The sequence below is a fragment of the Mus caroli genome, chromosome 5 (genome assembly GCF_900094665.2).
Source record: "Mus caroli chromosome 5, CAROLI_EIJ_v1.1, whole genome shotgun sequence".
NCBI classification, from domain to species: domain Eukaryota; kingdom Metazoa; phylum Chordata; class Mammalia; order Rodentia; family Muridae; genus Mus; species Mus caroli.
In genome coordinates, this window is record NC_034574.1 from 131,154,061 (window position 1) to 131,174,550 (window position 20,490).

The 20,490-nt window shown below is 40.6% G+C and overlaps 1 protein-coding gene across 2 annotated transcripts; it reads left to right on the forward strand.

Moving 5' to 3' along the window:
• Nucleotides 1-307: 307 nt before the first annotated feature.
• LOC115029041 (zinc finger protein OZF-like) lies at nt 308-19,247 on the forward strand. 2 transcript variants are annotated; one of them, XM_021161891.2, is made up of 5 exons: nt 308-434; nt 3,574-3,700; nt 6,134-6,226; nt 13,610-13,719; nt 14,510-19,247. In XM_021161891.2, exons 1-5 carry the CDS (start codon nt 432-434, stop codon nt 15,878-15,880), a joined length of 1,704 nt encoding a protein of 567 aa, XP_021017550.1. In that variant the 5' UTR covers nt 308-431; the 3' UTR covers nt 15,881-19,247. The 2 variants fall into 2 exon arrangements, with proteins under 2 accessions (XP_021017550.1, XP_029333769.1); XM_029477909.1 differs by lacking the exons at nt 308-434; nt 3,574-3,700; nt 6,134-6,226 and having other exon boundaries at nt 13,640-13,719; nt 14,514-19,247.
• Nucleotides 19,248-20,490: the final 1,243 nt, after the last annotated feature.

The window sequence follows — 20,490 nt, forward strand, 5'->3', positions numbered from 1 at the left end:
AGGGCACGAACAATGTATATAGATTTATATACAATTCATACATTTTCAGATACTTTATTTACAAGGTTAAGTGAAAACAAAAAGGAAGGAGGGTCTGTCACAGGAAGCCCTGCCTTAATTTACCCATGAAAGCAAGCAAGGCCGTGTCATTTTGGCTTCATCCACCCCTGGGTTGAAGCGTGAACTGTCACTCAGGGTGGACCTGAAGCGCTACCCTATCAGACACAATAGACTGAAGGCTACCCAATCAGACACACGGTCGGAAGGGAGGAGGCGGGCCTTGCGTACGTTGTTGCTGACCCCGCCATCTTAGCATCTGTGGCTTTCTTCTCCCAGCTCTGTGTTCTGGAGCGCACCTAGTGTCTGTCGCCGTGTGACTCGCTGGTACCTGGACACCCAGCGCGAGGCGGGGCGCTCACCTGAGTCCCGAAATGGTGCGTTTACCCACGACAAGGTCCCTAGCCCCGCGTCCCGCGTCGGGGTCGCTTGTGCCCCTGCTGCCTGCTGCACTGTGGCCAGGCTGAGCCGGCTGCTGCAGCTCGGGGGTCTTGTCGCGTCCGCGTGATTCCCATGACCAGGGCTGCTATGGATGCCTCCCAGGTGGGGACGCCTTGGTGGGGGCTGCGGGACCTATGACTGCCCAAGCGCGGCCCGGAGTTTGTCGGCCGCCTCCAGATCTGGTAGGACTTTGACCAGCATGAGGGATTGCTGCCTTCTTGGTCTCTGGGCCCTCAAGGCCATCGGCCTCCCCAGGATTTTTCTGCAGCCGGCGCCCCGCCCCGTCTCTTTTTCTTGCATCTCCATGTTTGTCCCTGGCTTCTCAAGTCACAATCTTGTGATGTATCTTCTCTCAGAACCTCTATGGGAGCCCGTGAGCATGACCTTCCCCGCCCACTTCCTCTCCTCTCAGCCCATCTCAGCCCATCACGTTTTGTCCATGAGCCAGGTCCTTCAAGTCCCGGGAGTCCCTGAGTGACCTGGAGTAGGTACTTCTTCTCCTCTCTGCTGTTTCCTTCACTCTCCCTCTGTCTTCTGCCTCTGGCTCTCTGTATTTCTAGGGATGGAGTCTAGGAATTCATTTATGCAAGGTAGTGCTCTGCCCTAAGCGCTTTTTAGCATTACATATTAACGGTACACCATAGTGACTTTCACTACATCTTATACCTGTGTGTAATGTTGTATTTTCTTCTCCCTAACCCCTGTTACCTTCCCGGTCCTTTTCCTACTCCCTTAGATTCTCTCCCTCTTTTCCAGTACTTCCCTTTAGTCTTAGATGTCTTTTTTTTAAATGACACACCCCCCCCCCCCAACTTCTACAGGTGCATAGGAAGAGAGAGGGTTCCTTACAGGAGCATGGGCCCCACCATTGTCTCTACTACTATACTACCGACTAAAGAGGCTCTCCTGAGCCTCTCCCAATGCAACCATTAACTGCCTATACATCCTCAAGGGGAAATGGGGTCTTGTGAGCCTCTTCCTGTTCTTCACAATTTCACTTCACTTACAGATTTTTATTTATTTATGTATTTATTTAAGTGGAGCTTTTGTGAGCCGCTTCCTAATTTTTTACAGTTTGTTTGTTTGCTTATTTATTTATTTAGACATAGTTTTAACTGCAGCACAAGTTGGCTTTGAACCTAACCATTCTCTTCCCTAAGCTGGGAACACAGGCCAGCCTTTCGTACTTTTTGGCAGGAGCCCAGGTCCTAGCTGCCCTTCCTTTACCTCTCCCCACCTGTGCACTTGGGGATCAGGGACAACCCTGAATGCTTCTCTTCTGGTGGGGTCCTGGCACACAGGCATAGCTTATGTAGCACAGTATGGTGCTGGGGGAATTAAAACGCAGGTAGCAAAAAAAGGACTAGAGTCAGAGGAGAAGACATGAGAGACAGCACACAGCAAGATCTGCAGACATTAAAGGGAGGGGAACCATGCTTAGGGACATATCTGGCTCATGTGCTCTGGAATAAGAGAGGTGGGGTAGAGAGGCAGGCTCTCGAAGTCCCTTTTTGGAATTTGGCCATATAGCACTGGGCTTTCCAGATCTTCCTTGGGTACTGGTCTGGTTCCTGGGTGATGAAGGGGGAAAGTTAGGAGACTTTGGGTGCAGGAAATGGGGGCTACACCCTAAACGTGAGCACTGCACATATCGGTCTCAGTTCTCTTTATGTGTGCCCCTTTTGTGTCTGTAAAAATCTGTCCCTGCATCCTTTGCCTCCTTCTGTGCCTTGCTTGTGAGATTTGTTTGTTCTTTGTATCTGATTTTTCATATAGGATCTCACAGTATAGCCTGGTCTGGTCTCAAGCGTATGTGACCCTCCAGCCATAGCCTTGTGATCCTTGGGGATTTTTTTTGACCCAAGCCATCATATCCATCTCCGTGCCTTATACATCATCATGTCTCTGTCTCTGTGCCTTTGGTGAGTCTCAGCCTCTGAGAGAGCCCTGATCTGGAAGGTAGTTTGTCTGACTTGACCCCACTCAGAAGGATTTCATGTGAGATTCCAAGAACAGCCAGGCGTGGAAGCTCCACCTCTGCCTTCTGTCTTCACTCTGGATGTCTCAGTCCATGTTCTAGTAAGGAGAGACAGGGAGACCTAGATCTAGGTTCAAATCTCACTTCTAAGCCAGGAGGTGGCCTGGTGGTGCAGGCCAATCTATATAGATATAGAGAGATATATAGATATAGATATAGATAGATAGATAGAGATATGGATTGCAAATTTGAAGACTGTAAAGTGAGTTCATGGTGGGTTTGGGCAATTTAGTGAAACCTAACCTTAAAGAAAAAGATGCAAACCAGTTCAGTGATTTGTGTGTGTGACACGTGTGGTGTGTTCCATTCCCAACCCTTGGGGCAAATTTGTTACAATTTAGGCGGTACAAAGCTTCTAAATGAACTGATAACTTCTAAGACTAGACAGCAGTCTGTCTTGTCATCCTTGTCTGTATTATTGCTGGATTTTAGACAGTTGTTTTTCTAGACCTAGCTCCCGAGCACATTTGCATGTGCCAGATTGCTTTGTTCATAGATCTTGGGAGTTTAGCATATATTCCCACAAGTAGATGCAATCCAAAACTGAGGTATTCAGTGAGTACAGACTGTGGTCATAAGTGTAAAATTATTAATACCACTCTAGGGCTTCTATCTTATCTTGATCATTCAGTTCTCGGATAAAAGACACACAACTTTTATTATTTACAATAAGCTTGAAACAGCACATGAGCTGGGCAGATATCTACCCTCTATGCTATTTGAATCTACTTTCTTATAGATAACCCTAAGTTATTACTTACTATGTTTCATTTAGGCTGCTCTTAACTCCAATTGGCCAGTCAGCAGGGCAATGTTTTCATGAAATCACCAAACACATGGTGACTTCTTCCTCCTCCTCATCTTCTGGCTATGTGCTCATAGTTCATCTCCCCTCAGGGCAGTTTCCTCTCTTCCTTCTCCCCTTGGTCTCTCCTCCTTCATCCAGGTCACTCCAAACCCACCTACCTCTAATCCAGGGAAGTGAACTCTATTTCCAGGGCTAAGACCTTGGGTTAACGAGCAGTGTGTCGTTGCAGGGGTTGGTGTCATTTGAAGACGTAGCAGTGGACTTCACTTGGCAGGAATGGCAGGAGCTGGATGCTGCTCAGAGGACGCTCTACAGGGACGTGATGCTGGAGAACTATAGCAGCCTGGTGTCCTTGGGTGAGTCTCATTCCTTGGCAGTCCTCAGCAATTACTTTCCTCTTGGTTGCGAACTGTTGGAATTATCGCAAACTTTTAATATAACACTAAGTTGCTCATATTTTAGCTGGCCTGTGTTAATGCCGTACATACATAAAGAACTGTGTGGCTTGGGAATACTCTAGATAGTGTGTGATTATCTGATAAAGCCAGTTGGCAAGTCTGCCAGCTTAGACACAACCTGTTTGTGATAGGAACATTTAAATTCTCTCTGATAGCTACTTTGAAAGATTGATTTAATTGTTGTCAAAAATATTTATTAACGTATACAGAACATAAATTCTGTGTCCCTTGCCTGTGTACTTGGAGCAAATAGTAACCACCCCCTCTCTTGTAACTGCCATTTTCTTTATTTCTTTGAAGTCACCTTGAACTTGCAAATGTAATGAGGGCATGCAGGATTTTGATTTTTGTGACAGACAGAGTTCATTTACTTTGTCTTTGTAAGATATCCTCTGTTTACCCCTCCCAAGAAAATATCCATTTCTTCCAGTCTGGTGAATCAGAGTGTATTTGTTGTAGTCAGATAAAGTGACTCTCAGACAGTGGTCGCCCTGAAGACACCGCCTCTTGCTCAGTTTTGCCCTCTACGGCACATGTACTTGGGCAGAAGGGGTCTGAGTCGCTCTCTTGAGCATCCGCTCCATCCGAATCCATTTCAAATCCCCAGTATAACCCTGAATAGGTATGGTTTTGCTTGGGGCTGTTCATTCTCTTCTAGTGGCTTCTGTGTCTCTTTTGGCGGCCATTTCCTACAGTCTTTTTGGAATGAGGTTTGAAGGTAGCTACCACGAGCTACATGTTTGTGCTTTCTGATCAAGATGCTTTGCTACTTTGGGGTCTTTGGAGCTTTTATATTATGTTTAAGGCATTGTTTGGGACAGTGTTTTTCTGTTTATGTGGAGAAGTATGTATGTTTTACTATGAGGATATTATTGAATCTGCAAACCACTTTGAAAGTGTGGGAACTTTTTCCTTCAATATTACTTCCAATTTGTTAACATGGAATATGGTGACCTATATTCTGTGTCTTACCCTGGGTATCTCCCGAACCCATATATCATCAAGTCTCTGCAGGCTTTGGCACATCTTCTCCCACTGAGGACAGATCTGTTGGGGGAGAGGTTTCACAGATAGGCAACAGCTTTAGGGATAGTCTTCCTGCTATTGTTGGGAGACCCTCATGGAGACTGAAATGCACATCTGCTACTTACGTGCCAGGGGTCTTGGTCCAGCCTATGTATGCCCTTTGGTTGGTGGCTCAGTCTCTGAGAGCTCCCAGTAATTCAGGTTAGTTGACTCTGCTGGTCTTTCGGTGGAGTTCATATCCCCTTCACGGGCTTCAGTCCTCCCCCAACTCTTCCATAAGATTCCTCTACCTCTGTCCAGTGTTTGGCTGTGGGTATCTGCATCTGTTTCAGTCAGCTGCTCTGATGATTTCATACACGCACGCAGCGTGTTTTCAGTTTTACGTCTGTTAACCTCCTGCAGCCTCCTGATCTCACTGAGCATGCTCTTCTTTCCAGCCCCTGTCTGCCTTCTCCCCTTTTATGTTGTGTTCTTTTTTCCCACTGAATTTGATTCTTTGCATGATCATGGGATGTGCTGGGTTAATTCTTGAACCGTGGGCTTTTTTTCTCTTGGTTTTCTGAGCCCCAGTTTCCCAGGGTGCCTTGAACTTGCTCTATAGTGCAAAGTATTTTCAAACTTATAACAGTCCTCCTGTCTCAGCATATTGCATCCTGGGATTTTTCCATTTGGTAAAGGGGAGGGTGTGACCTCTTTTAACTTCTCAGTGTTTGGCAATATCAGACTGGTATTAGACTCCTTGGTTATACAGTAGAGCTGGGGACATAGCTCAGAGATGACCTGCCAAGCATATTCAAGCCTGTAAATTCAACCCCTAGAACCACAGAATTAAATAAATTATAAAATTATTGAACCTTTTAAGATTCCTTTAATTTTTTTAGATTTTTAATTTCTTTATTAAAAATAGACTTTTAATATACTATATTCTGATTATGATTCCCCCTCTCCCAACTCCTCCTAGATCCTCCCCACCCAAATCTACACCCTTTCATGCTCCCTCTTATTAGAAAACAATCAGGTACCTAAAAAGACAAAAAAGAAAAATATTTAGGTAGCTATTTTGAATGGGAATGTAAAATTGAAACTTCTCAACATTTTTTTAATTGTATATACTCTATTGTAGATTTTTTGACTCTGTGGTTTTTCTCTAGTTTTTTGTTGTTCTTTTTTTTTTTTCTTAGTCCTTTAAGTTTTTCTCTGTGTAGCTTCCTTTACCCTTCATAGCAAAGCTCAAATGGAGCAGTTGTGTTCCATCAGCGAAATGGACTTCTTGGGAGCAGTTTATACATCATTTTCTGTTTACAGGGCACTGCGTGACTAAACCTGAGTTGATCTTAAGGTTGGAGCATGGATTCCAGCCATGGAGCATAGGAGACACTTCAGTCTGGCGTCTCCCAGGTCAGTGACTGTGAACTGGGGAGGGGAAGTCAACAAGGACGAATGCTCATAGGATATTGGTCATCTTGAGCTTGAACCGTCTTCACCATTTATTTTATTCAGTTTCCAAATGAGAACCTCTGTGTCAGTCTGTGTCCTTCGTTGTTGTTGAAGTCTGTTTTCCTAAAGTTACTTTTGAAAACTATTGACCTTTGTACAGGTTCTCTCAGACATTTTTGTTGTTGCTTTGAGACCAGGTCTAATATAACCCAGACTGCCCTCAAGCTTGCTCTGTAGACAAGAAGGGGCTCAAATTCTGCATTTTCCTCTACCTCCCACTATCAGGATATGTCACCGTACCCAGTCCTATTTCTATTTGTTAGTTAGATACTTTGCTTAAGTATTTTATCTGAATTCTTAATTGTCCTTTCTACCTTGTTTAATAATGAAGATTTCTTCAGTGCTTGGTCTTGATCTGAGAGCTTGATAGCATTAATTAACACTCAAATGCATGTATTCTTGAAGGGTTTACATTCAGTGAGAGAAAAGTGAAATGATCACATAATGTACTAGAGCGAGATGAGAAACACCAAGAGTATTTACCCAGAGAAAGGCAAAAAATAAAAATTAAAAAAAAAACCAAACAGATGAAGTTTTAAGAAAGGCGTAAAGTCACTGTTGAGGAAACACTCACTTATTTTAGTTTAGTGTTATGATTACTCTTTTTTAAAAACTTTGAACTAGCTATGTGGTGGTGGTGGTGGTGGTGGTGGTGGTGGTGGTGGTGGTGGTGGGACAGACCTTTGATCCCAGTACTCAGGAAGCAGAGGCAGAGGAGGCAGTCAGGTCTCTGAGTTCAAGGCAAGCCTAGTTACAGAGTGAGTTCCAGGATAGCCAGGGCTACACAGAGAAACCCTGTGTTGAAAGACAGACAGACAGACAGACAGACAGAGACAGGGTAAAGGCAGGGAGGTTGTGTGGGGATGAGGGAGGGGGTGGGGAAGGAGAGAGGGAGAAAGGATTGTTGAACTAAATACATATGTGGATGTCTATTAAAGGTGTGACAATGAACTTAGAATGGTAAAGGCATTTGGAATTGGTGGCCTAAAAACAATCAACTGATTTTTTTTTTTTTTTTAGATTAGGAAAGAAAGCTTTGGAAGTTTAAGGATGGGATTGCAGATAAATTTTTTCTATGCTAGTGCATGAATACCCAATGTCATAGTCACAAATGAGAGAATGTTTCCCAAGGAGACCAAGAAATAAAGAACATTTGGCATCAAGAAAGGGGCGGCGGGACAGTATGCCCTAAAACAGAAAAGCTGTTGGGAAAAGTGTACACACATCACAACTTCCAACAGCGAATCCCACGTGGTAGTGAGCTGAATGCTGCATGATGACCATAATGCGCAAAGTGCTCTGCTGCTGGTTGCCTGGCATTCTTTGTCTTGGGAGAAACCTGTGATACTGGCAAGTGTCAGTAAGAGAAGAGACTCCTCAGACAGTGTCTTGTGTATTCTGGGTTAATAGATTGAAAAACAAACTAATTGCATGTATCCACACACAGAATGTTATATCAGGGTCTATCCACTCTTGGGATGTATATAACTAAGATCAGTCAAAAACTCAGGAGGCTGGGGACATACTGGCAGTTTCTTTGTGGGCACAAGAAGTAGCCATGGAAATTTAGATGGTGGCAGGCTCCTCGAAAGGAGGATGGAGTGGAAGGTATGGAGTCTCACATTGCTTGTAAGGAGTATGCCCATCCCTCACAGATACTGTCAGAGTGTAAGAAGAGTGGGCCCAGTGTCAGCCAGTTGTTTGGCCTCTACACCATTTTCCGTCTTTGTTTGTTTACTGTACCTTAGGATTTGAGCCTAGGAATAAGAACTCATTAGGCTTTCACAGCTATCTTTCAACCAGAGTGTGCTCACTGTTTATTGGGTTCCAAAGGACCTGAGAAACTCAGTCTCCTTACCTTCTTCTGGCTCTCTAATCTAATACACTAAAGACACCCCTTGTCATCTTCATCATCTTCTTTCCTTTCCCCTTCCTCCTCTTCCTCCTCCCCCTTCTCCCCATCTTCCTCCCCTCCTCCTTCCCCTTCTTCTCTCCCTCTCCTCTCCCTGTCCTCTTCACCCTCCCCCTCCTCTTCTTCCTCCTCTTTTTTTATCTTTGTTTTGCTTTCCATCGGTGATTTTTGCTTTCCATTGGCGAGTTCAGAAATACTGATGTTTCTGAAGAATAATGTTACCATACTGGCTGACACCCTCAAGAGCCTAGTTTTTACTGTCACAAAATGTTCTCCACGCTTACATTTTTCCTATAATTACTGATAGTGTTGTATTTGTTTAAATTTTTTAAATATTATTTCTATATCTGGTTGGTTCTGTTGCTGTTCTTTTAGCATTTCGATTTCTCTCTGAGTGGTGTCAGGAGTTGGAGCATCAGGTGAACACTGCTGAGAGTTCCTCACCCTTTTTTGTAAGATGAAGGGTACTTTCCATCCCAATTCTTCCAAAGTGACAGGTGAGGGCAAAGAATCCTAATATACATGGCAGCAACCAGGCAAACGGTGATAATGTATTGGAAAAATGAGAACATTTCCAACAGTCGACTCTGAGGATTTTGGAAAGAGTGGAGTACTAGGCATAAAATGCAAAAGTGAGGTTTTAGTAATGATCCATACACTAACATAGTATTCAAATAAATAGGTTCAGCAAACAGGGATAATGACAGAAAGCACAAACTTAAATAGGTCAAGCATTCATTGGAAAGCAGCCTTCACTGGAGTAGCTTAGAAAAACCCACGAGGAATGAAGATAAGGTTGAGAAATTACTGTAGTGAGGGAACCTTACAGGAAAAGAAAGAATAGTCGTGACTGCAACATTTAAGCTCCCTTGTCTCTGGTAAAGAGATGCAGCCTATCACTGGGAAATAAGGAGACAAAAGACACAGGGAAGGTACTCCATGGACTGCAGCTTAAAATTGCATAAATGCATGGAAAGAACAAAAACCCAAACCAGAGAACACACCTCCGGGGACGCAACCATTCAGAAGCGCCTCGCGGTTGTAGTTAAGGCGCAAAGTACAGAATAGAGAAAGACACCTTACAATGCAAGAGGCTTAGCCTGGTAACCTTTTAACTGAAACCCTGATGCGAGAAAGCATGGGCTCCTGTATTTTCAAGCCCTGAAATAAAATAATTGCCAACTAAGTTACCTCTCTTCAGCAGTGTTACCCTGTAAACTGTAAGATTAGTGAAGAACTACAGATCTTTCTTCATGAGTATAAAACATATCACACTGTGAATATTGAGGGGTACCGTGGATACTTCAAAAAATGTTACACAGAAACAAAAAAGGTGAATGTGATCAGGGTTTGAGTGATGGTTCAAGGGTTAAGTGTACTGGCTGCTCTTTCAGAGGACCGGAGTTAAATTCCTAGCAACTGATGCCTTCTTCTAGCTTCTGCAGATACTACGTGCACATGGCACATACATAGGAAAAGCACCCAAACACATAAAATAAATATAAATTAAATCTCAGAAAATATCAAAACAATGGATGTAATCAAGAGCCTTGAAAAGAATTATACTCCACTAATAAAAACATCAGAATGAAGAAAGTGTTAGACATTAACTCCGTAAATTAGCAGACCTCTAAGATGGAGGAGAAAAAAATTAGTAATTATTCTTTAACAAGACTAATTGTAACTGATTTTTCCAACTCATAGCTGAACACTGACAGCCAGGATTTAAAGAAGAACACTTCAAGCTACTACTTAAATGTGAGTTTATAATACGGGTGAAGACAGACTGAGAAAAAGGAAAACTGTTTTGGAGCAAACAGAATATAAAAGAATTCAGCAGTAGCCATATTTACATTAGTCAAATCATATTCCATGCCAAAGTAAACCAGAAGTTTTTTGCACATGAAATATTGGACTAGTGTATTATGATGCCCACTAATTAAAGAGAATCTATCCAAATTAATAAAAAAAATGATGAAATGGATGATTTCATCAGACATCTTTGAGATAGAAAAGATTTCTTAGGAATATTTTTTAGAATGTATTTTAGTAATTACAAAATAGGAAATTGAACATTTATTTGTACATAAATATGACCTTCCAGAATTCTACAAAGTTATATTAATGTTATATCAATCAGTAAGACGCGATGCCATTGAGGCAACAATAGGGTGCCACAACTAATCAAAGCCCCTTGTAAAATCTGTTTGAGTAGTTCTCCTACCAGACAGATATAAAAGTACACGTCTATGCCCATCAAGCTGACTCATAAAATGGAATGGGAATATGGTAATCTTGGAAACTTGCTATATTAGATATTAGCCAGTATTAGCTAGCAAGACTAGGTAGGAATTAGAGAAGAAAAATGTACATGTAAAAATCTTCAATAACAACAGACAACAGAATTCTTTAAAACATTAAAATTATGCCCTGTGATAAGTGTTATTTCATACCAGAGATACCAGGTAGTATAATTTATGGAAAACATTATATGTAGTGTGCATGTAATTAGAACACACTCACATGTTCATTTCAGTTTAATATCTGATAGAATTTGGCATCTCTTCAAAGTTAAAAAAAAATGGATAACTTTTTCAAGTGACCAAAGAAAGGAATATGACAACATAATATTACAGTCTGGACAACTATGTATACTGAATATAGAAAAGGAGAAAAACATTTTGCCTAAATTAATAACAATACATATTGTATTCCCTCTCATTTACTTTTTATTTTGAGAACTTCTTATTTGCACAAATTTCTTTTATTCAACTTCTTTCCTATCCCACCATCACTTCTCCCTCCCACATTCATGTGCTCTACTTTTTAAACCCACTGAATCCACTTTGTGCTACCAGTATGTGTGAGGGTATACGGCCATTCATGGAGCTTGAGTACCCTCTTGGGGGCCATATCCCTGTAGAAACCTCAACTTTCCATCACCTATGTAGCTCTCAGTTACCAGTTGCTTCTGAGTTATCAATGGGACTTTGTCAGTCCCTTCTTCATCCATGTTGGGATTTTGATTAGCTTTATTCTGCAAAGGCTTTATACACAATGTCCTAGCTATTGTGAGTTCGTGTGTGCAGTGGCGTTGTCTTGGCCTGAAAATGCGGTTTAAGAAAGTTATCTACCACTTCTGTTCCTACAATCCTTCCTCTCCTTCTTCCATGTTGACCCCTGACCTTTGGGAGGAAGGTGTGTACTGCAGATACCTCATCTCATTTAGGATTGGGCATTCTGACAAATGAAGAGTGACAGCTGCACTAATATATGCATATAAAGGGAAGTACTTAGGGGACTATTTAATGCTCTAGCTATATAGAAAAAAGTTGAAGTGGCTGCTGCCTGACGGCCTGTGACCTACACATCCACAGGTTCTTGACCCAGTTACAAAGCAAAAGTTCTATCTCATGGAGTGCGCCTTAACTAGATGGACGGTTGCTCCTGTAAATTCCATGCCACTATTGGGAAACTAGGTATAAAGTATTAGGCCAGTTTTTATTGTAGCTCTCAGGGTTCACAGCTGGCTAAGCATGTTGATAACTTTTTTCTTCTAGTATTGTGATGGCACTTCCCAGTACTACAAAAGCTAGCCAGCAGGCATGAAGCTGTAAGATCAGCATCAGCTTAATCTTTCATGCTCTATAACTGAAGTTTAAAGTGTCTTCACAAATGGAGTCTTACCATCAAGTTCTAGGGAGTAACTAAGAGCAGTAGCAATATTTTTTATTGTTGGTGCAGGGGAGGTCTTTGGAATCAAACTATCAACACCTTGAAAATAGATAACGTCAAAGCACTGAATATTTTGTTCAATAGTATATGGTATCTGGAGCATTTCATTTTTCCCTATCTAAGGTATCTCCATTCTATCTTTCTGTCTGTCTGTCTGTCTGTCTGTCTGTTTGTCTATCTATTAATCAGTCATCTGTCTATCTCATCCATCCATCCATCCACCCAATCTTTCTTTTAGAACCTTCCAAAGTAGGTTTCCATGAGGCTGTTAAAGAAAGGTCTTTTAGTGTTAGTATCCCTTGACCCTCTGCCTTGTCCTCTCACCGTCACCTCACTGAACCTTACCTTCACCATTATTCCCCTTTACTCATTTATAACATTTGTTTGATATTCTCCATTCCTTATCTCCCCCTTGGCCTCTTTTTGTTTTCCTGACTTGTATAGGTTTTCCTATTTAAGCACATACATCTAAAGATTCAGAGCTAGGATCCACATATGAGAGAGAACTTGAGTCCTCTTTCAGGGTCTGTGTTGTCTTTCAAAGAATAATCTATTTCCAGCTCCATTTATTTACCTGCAAAGGTCACAATCTAATTTTTATTTACAATATAATAATTTTTTTATTTTATGTGTATATAAATATCATAATTAATTATCTATTCATTAGATAATGGTCATCTCTGCTCTTACTTCAATTTCCAAGCTTGGAACAGTCATGCATGTGTGTATTAACCATTTCCACTGCAGTAAGGAGCTTTTCTGATGAAGTTTGAGAACAGTGTAAACTGGAGATAGAAACATACATGTTTAGAAGACAGTTCAATAATATGACCATTTGAAAGACAAAATAGGTTCTTCCTTAAGGATTCGGACTTCTCAAGCTATGATTTTGAATAAATTATGCCCATAATTTTGTACAATTAATATATAGTAATAGATACCTAAATGTGTACTTGATATTCTCTACGTATAGGCACATACCAGTCGGACTCGCAACCCAATCCATTCTTAGCATTTATTTTTAATAAAATGGTTTTTTTTTTTTTTGCAAAAATGTATTTTTGTCCAAGAGGCAAAGAGATTTGTAGAGCAGAAGATGGGTTCCTGGGAGCTTCTGCAGCAGCTGCCCTCCAGTGTGGGAGAAAGGTGAACGTAGGCAATGACCAATGGAAGACAGAGCCTGCTGTGGCTTTTCAGGGCAAAGGAATCAAATTTATAAGAAATGTATAATAATTCTTTTATGAACCTACATTTTTGCTCCTAAAACAGAATGTGAAGCCTGTGTTTTGTGGGTAGCTAGTGAAAGAAAAGAAAATCTTTACACCTCACATAATGAGCTGTGGGATCAGATGGTGTGTGTACAATTAAGGTTATAAAGGAATAGGAGCTCAGGTTAACAACACAGTTAAAAATTAATGTCCCAAACAATAGCAAAGAAGTAGGTGAATAACTCCTTTCCATGTATTTGTCAAAAGTAGAAGCAGTGAAGGAACATGGCTTAGGACTGCCTTACCTGTTTGTGTAAAATTTCCCTCATTAAGCTGAAGAATCATGAAGAAACTCCACAATTATATTTGAACTGAATAAATAACATATTTGATTTAGGGATAGTGAATTTTTTTATTATATTTTTTTAGGTGTTCTTGAAGTGTATACTCCAAATGAGAGTTGCCTGGAAAATCCAGAGAGTCATATGTGGCCGGTGGGAAGCATCAGCAGAAATCTTTCAAATAAAGAGATGATTGAAGTAGGTAAAATATGAATGTGAATACATCCTTCACATTTTGATTGTGGACATAAGGAGGATTGCTCACAACAAAGGAGCCTAACCTGTGGCAGAAAGTGTGTGTAGTGAGCCTAATGGGATGCTAACTAGTGACAAACTTGATAATATAACTGATAAACCCCTCTGGCACCCTGAACATCTTATTCTGCCTAACAAGGTTGAAAGTTCACATGATGATGTTTATAATGTTTGACTGGGGATATACATCTACACAGAGACAATGTTATTGATACCTAAAAAGTTTTCTATTTAAGAAACTGCTAGTTTCACGGATTGGAGGTCTTTTTATTTTTTTTAATTTTTTATTTTGATTGTTTAAAATTAACTCTGCAAAACATATCTCGTATAAGGAAAATATTGCATATAACCAGACACAGAATAGAACACGGTAAAGGATGAGATAGCTGAACAGTTAAGAGCCTGAGCTACTCTATCTCATAGCAGGAGTTAGGTTCCCAGGGCACGTTTTGTGACTCTTAACTAGCCTGCAATTCCAGCGCCAGAGTAATAAGACATCTCTGCCTCTGTGGGCTCCTGCTCCTGAATGCACATACCTCTCCATGTATGCATAATTTAAAATGGTAGAAAGAAATTAATCTTATTTTAAGTGACAAGTTGCACAGCAGGGAAAATTGTGAGTGTACTTCCTGTAAAATTTTTAAGATGTTATTATCCTCACAGAACATTAGTAAGTGCATGCTAGAAAAAAGCCCCATTTGTAGAAAACATTGACAGATTCTTTTGTCTCAAGGCAGAAATGAAGGTTCAACTGGAACTTCACCGAGGTACAAAACCCTATGAGTGTAAACCGTGTATGAAAATAGTCAACCTGCCATCGCAGTGCAGCAAGCAGCATGCATACTATCCAAGTGTGAAACCATACGAATGGAAGGAATGTCAGAAAGCTTTCTGTTACAAGTCAGCGCTCACTCAACACCAGAGAACTCGTACAAGATTAAAGATCTATCAGTGTACAGAATGCAAGAAGGCTTTCTCCTCCAAATCAGAACTCACTGTGCATCATAGAATTCATACTGGTGAGAAGCCCCATGCATGTGAAGAATGTGGGAAAGCTTTCTATCGTAAGTCAACCCTTACAGTACATCAGAAAACTCATAGAGGTGAGAAACCTTACGAATGTAAAGAATGTTGGAAAGCTTTCTATTATAAGTCAACCCTCACCGAACATCAGCGAATTCATACCGGCGAGAAGCCTTATGTGTGTAAAGACTGTGGCAAGGCTTTCTTCTACAAGTCAAACTTAACTCGCCATCATAGAACTCATACACGTGAGAAACCTTATGAATGCAAAGAGTGCAGGAAAGGTTTTTCCTCCAAGTCAGAGCTCACTTCACATCATAGAACTCATACCGGTGAGAAGCCCTATCAGTGTGAAGAATGTGGCAAAGCTTTTTATTGCAAGTCAACCCTTCGTGTACATCAAAAAATACATTCAGGTGAAAAGCCTTATGAGTGTAAGGAATGTCAGAAATCTTTCTATTATAAGTCAACTCTGACTGAACATCAGAGAACTCATACAGGTGAAAAGCCCTATGAATGTAAAGACTGTGGCAAGGCTTTCTTCTACAAGTCACAGTTAACTCGCCATCATAGAATTCATACAGGTGANAAGCCTTATGAATGTGAAGAGTGCAGAAAAGCTTTCTCCTCCAAGTCAGAGCTCACTGCTCATCATAGAACTCATACCGGTGAGAGGCCCTATGAATGCAGAGACTGTGGCAAATGTTTCTATCGCAAGTCACACTTAACTCTTCATCATAGAATCCACACAGGTGAGAAGCCCTATGAATGTAAAGATTGCAGAAAAGCTTTTTTCTGCAAGTCAGGACTCGCCCGACATCTGGGAACTCACACACATGGGACTAATACAAAGAACAGGGAAAAGCATTTTCCTGCAACTCACAGCTCAGTCAGTATCAGAAATGATATACAAGTTAGAAACCCTGTGGCTCTAAATAATGAAAAAAAACTCTCTACTATAAATCACTCCTCAGTCCATATGATGGACTTCTTAGAGTTGAGAAGTCCTATAAATGTACATAATGCAGGAAAACTTACCTTCTTAACTCATACCTCATTCAATGTGAATGAACTCAGGTGAGACACGCTAGTAACAGAGAAGGCTAGAAAGCATGCAGTCTACCAGGATCACTTGACATCAGAGAATGCCTTTTGAAAGAGTACAGCAAAGAACTGCCACAAGGGAAACCTCAATATCAGAAGACCATTTTGTCTGGAAAGAACACAGGAAAGCAACTTAAACATGGAAAGAAGCTTATGACTTAAAAGCCAAACGTTTTGAATGGTGACTCAGGTCTCTGTTGAAACCTTCATTGAAACACCCTGAGAATGTATAAAAATCAAAAAAATATTTTCCAGTTAGACTACTGTATACGTATTAACCTTGAAAAACATTTAAGGGACCCTTTTAAAAAAACAGGAAAATTTTGATGTCAGACCACAGTCTACATCAAAAAAGTCATACAGGTGAGAGACTATGTACAAATAAATCATGTGTAGTGGCACTTGCTTATGTTCCATTTCATTGACACAGTTATTCAAGACTAGGGAACGTCATATTCTCTCCACCTAGAGAGAATATGGGCCTAGAATGTTAAAAGGGCATGTGTAGGAATGTGATATGTTTCAGAAGTGCTGTTGAGTTATGTTGGAAATGACTGATTCTGTATTAGGAGGCACTGGCTTACTTTGTAGGACTGCTAAAGTGATCTGTGTTATCTGATTCTCATCTCACAAGAGAAAATGTGGTAAATCTAATAACGTCATTTTAGTCTGACAGTCAATGATGTAGGGGCCCAGACTTTAGCAGTGCTTACTTCCTGACCTCAGAGAAGTGATGGCTGAGAGTGGCAACATTTATATCAAATTCATAGCACAGGAGAGATGGAGGTACATGGGATTTGTACCACAGTTTGCAAATAAATGAGGGAATCTAGACCAGTGCTTAAGATGACAAACCAAGTGAGTATTCGAGCCAGAATCAGATATCCTATCTCAGCTCAGTGTCGCTTGCACTCACCTGCACCGTTTCACTTGACCAGATTTATACAGCTTGCTGTTAGTGGATGAAAGGAAAACAGTTTTCATTATCATTCTCCAACTCTGGGAGAAGAGAATCTAAATAATAGTGTCCTGACTCTTTTAAGCCAAGCAACAGCCAGCTCAGAGAATTCAGCTGTGCCCCCTTGCAAAAGCTCATCACAACTGGGCTTATTGATGGTTTATACTCTCTTCTCCTCCCAGCATCCAACTGCTCCCTACCAACTGGCAGCTCTGCAGTCTGCCTGGGGAAAAGATTTAGAGTAAGTGCCAGGAAACACTAGGGAAGGAGCCACAGCCTCCATCTATGTTGTTTTGGAAAAAATCCCATTCCTGTTGAGTAAGTCATTCCAGATGCCACCCACTAGGGGTGGTGCACTCATACCCTTGGAAGTAACCCTTACTCACGCTCTGTAAGGAAGCCAATAAAGTCATTGGTTTATTTATGAACTTTGGAATGACGGCTCTGTTTGTCATTAGTACCTTAGGGGAAGGGGTAGAGATTGCTTTACATCTCCCCCCCCCCCCGGGAAGGAATTTTATATCAACATGGAGTCACCATTAGCATGCCCCTGTATCTTTGTGAAGGATGATGTGGCTATGAGTGATCCTGGAGTCAGAGCTATGGGACAAGGAGTCTGTCCCAGAGGCTTAGGAGGAAGTCTCAAAATCTCAGTACATAGGAAAAGTCCTTCCAGAAGAGTCTCAGATCTGAGCTTACGATCTAGGTGCATATTGTCTGCTTCTCAGAGTGACATAATCTTGACAAGATACAAACCACCCAACCTTTAAGATGTCTTAAGTGCACAGAAGTATGAAATTTTCACAGACTTGTAGTTAGTTTCTAGTATGGGTAGGTAAAAGGTACCATGTATTCTCCCTAAATCTGAGAAGAACTAGTGGCTAGTACCTAGCTTACTCTGTGAGTCCACATGTTCCCAGCTTGAGTTCAGCAGTTTAGAATTATGACCAGTTCCTGTTTTACTTCTAGAGAAAAGCCTGGCCACCCTTTTCCCACACACATCTGACTATACAAGGTCCCAGAAATAGTGCAAATGGTTGAGGGTATGGCAGCTATGATGTAACGGGGATTTTGATAGACTTTGGCTGCTTGCCCACTAGGGCATTATTACATAGTTTTGAAAAAATACAGCTAGAGGTTTTATAGTTTAGGGTAGGAATGGGAGTGTGGTAGTCATGTTACAGCTTGCCCTATTTGCTTACTAGGTTTTCAAAGATAAAGAAATTGCATATCAGGATCGAAAGAGGGTTTGTGAATGGGACTAGAAGCATAGACAACTAGTGTGTGTGTGTGTGTGTGTGTGTGTGTGTGTGTGTGTGTGTGTTCTTGTGTGCACACATTCTTTGTAAACTCAAGAATAATCAATAAACATCAAGAGTAAACAATGGTTTATATCCTTTCCTATACTAAAGAAGGCTCTAAGAAGTCTGAGAGCACATCATCTACTTGCCATCACCAGTGCCTTGTAGCATTCTCATCAAGCACAAAAGTACCTAATCCCATGATTAAATGAGCATGGAGCCAGAAAAGAGACATTTCAAGCTATATTTAAAGAAATAGAGCAATCCTTTCACAGGGCTTACCTAAAACCATTGGCAAATAGAGATATTTATATCATGATTCATAATAGTAGCTAAATAACATTATAAAGTAGCAATGGAAATAATTTTATGGTTGGCTGATAAGAGCTAGCTAGTGTCTGAATTCCATAGGATTAATTAGTAAGACTCCAGGATACAGCAGTTAATGTGCAAAATGTTTAGAAGTTCTTTTAAAGTTAGGCATTCACTTATCTTACTCAGAGAACAAAAACCTTGATAGTTACTGATGTAACTATAAGCTGAATCTTTAAACAAATATCCACCCTACTATATGTGTAGATATTCCTGTTTCAAGTTTTAAATGTCAACCAGGATGTTGGGAGAATTGCAGTGGATAGACTATAGTAAGACTATGTGTATGACATACTCATTGAAGAAGTGATGGAAGGTGCTGAGTTAAGTAACATTAGAGGCTTGCAACTATGTTCTCCAAGTATCAGACTGCACAAACTACTCCAGTTGCCAGGTAGGTTATTTACTAAAGGTATACAAGTTTGCAATTGTCAAGGTACTCTTGGAAAGGAATACATTACAGATAAGTGGGACTAATTCCTACAATCTCAATGAACAATTTGTAGATAAAATGAAAATATTCTAGCAAACGCTGTGCCAGTGTATAACTGGGACCATCAGTATGAACCTATCCCTATTCCCCACTTTAATCACTTTGTGAATGTATTTCCCTGCACTCGCTTTGAACCAATACTGATATATTCTCTTGTGTTATAATCATGCACATGAATACTTATTTCTGTACTGTATTATTAGTAGGAGAATATCAAATATATTTACCAGCTAATTTTACTAATGAATAATAATTTATAGTTACATTTTTATTAATGAGTACTTATTCTAACTCTTCACAGTTTGGGGTTTTAAAGATTTTTTTCAAGTTAAAATATAGTCTTTTCCTTCTTCCCTTTCTTACATTCAACCTTCCCCAAGTACTCCTTGCTCTCTCAAATTCATGCTTTCTTCAATTTTTATTACAGATGTGTGTAAATATATATAATATACATATATTCCTAAATATAAATACAGTTTCTTAAATCTGCATAGTGTTCCTTGTATGTGCATGCTTTTAGGATATTGGCTAACAAATTGGTTGATATGTTGGGAAGATTATTTCTCCTGTTCTCAGCATTCCTTAGTTATCTGTAGCCCTCTGTCTAGAGTTGGGACCTTGTGAGATTACTGCCTGCCCTATGTTAGTATATCTGTTGATGCGATCCTTTAAAGAGAGATTTTAAAAATTGTATGTGTATGAGTGTTTTGCTTTCACTTAAGTTAATACACTGTGTACATACTTGCTACCTGCAGATTCCAGAAGATGATATTGGATCCCATGAATTGAGCGTTAGATGGTTATGGGTAATATGGATGCTGAGAACTGAGCCTAGGTCATCTGCAGAAGCACCAAATACTCTTAACTACTGAGCCATCTGCGCAGCCCATGCCATTGGTGTTTTAATTTACATCTCCATTGATTTCACTAATCTCTAAACATATTGAGGATAATTTATGATATTAAACACTTACATATGTTCTATACAATGTGACCTGTGGCCATTCAAGTCTTTTGTCTTTGTTTGTTTGTTTGCTTGTTTTCTTCTGGGGTGTCCAGTGTCTAGTTTTTCCTTTTATTTTCAAAGTATTTGAAGTTGACCCAAGTTTTAATCCTATCAATCAAGAGGTAGAGGCCACGTTCAACCTGGTCTACCTAGTGAATTTCTAAACAGCCAAGGCTATGTAGAGAATAAAATGAAAGTAGTTGACCTATGTGACGTGGTGAGGTTTCTCCTAGTGTGTTTTTTCTTCCTACCCTTAAACTATATAGTCTGACGTATTGAAAGACCCCCGGAGGGCAGACCCTCACTCAAGCCTCGGGACAGCCGCGTACCCAAGAAGACACTGAGACCGAACTTAAGATGTAGAGAGCAAGATTTAATAAAGCAACAACAAGAAAGCACATAAAAAGCACATAAACCAGAGCTCTGGGGTCGAAACTCATACACCAGGCATGGTGTA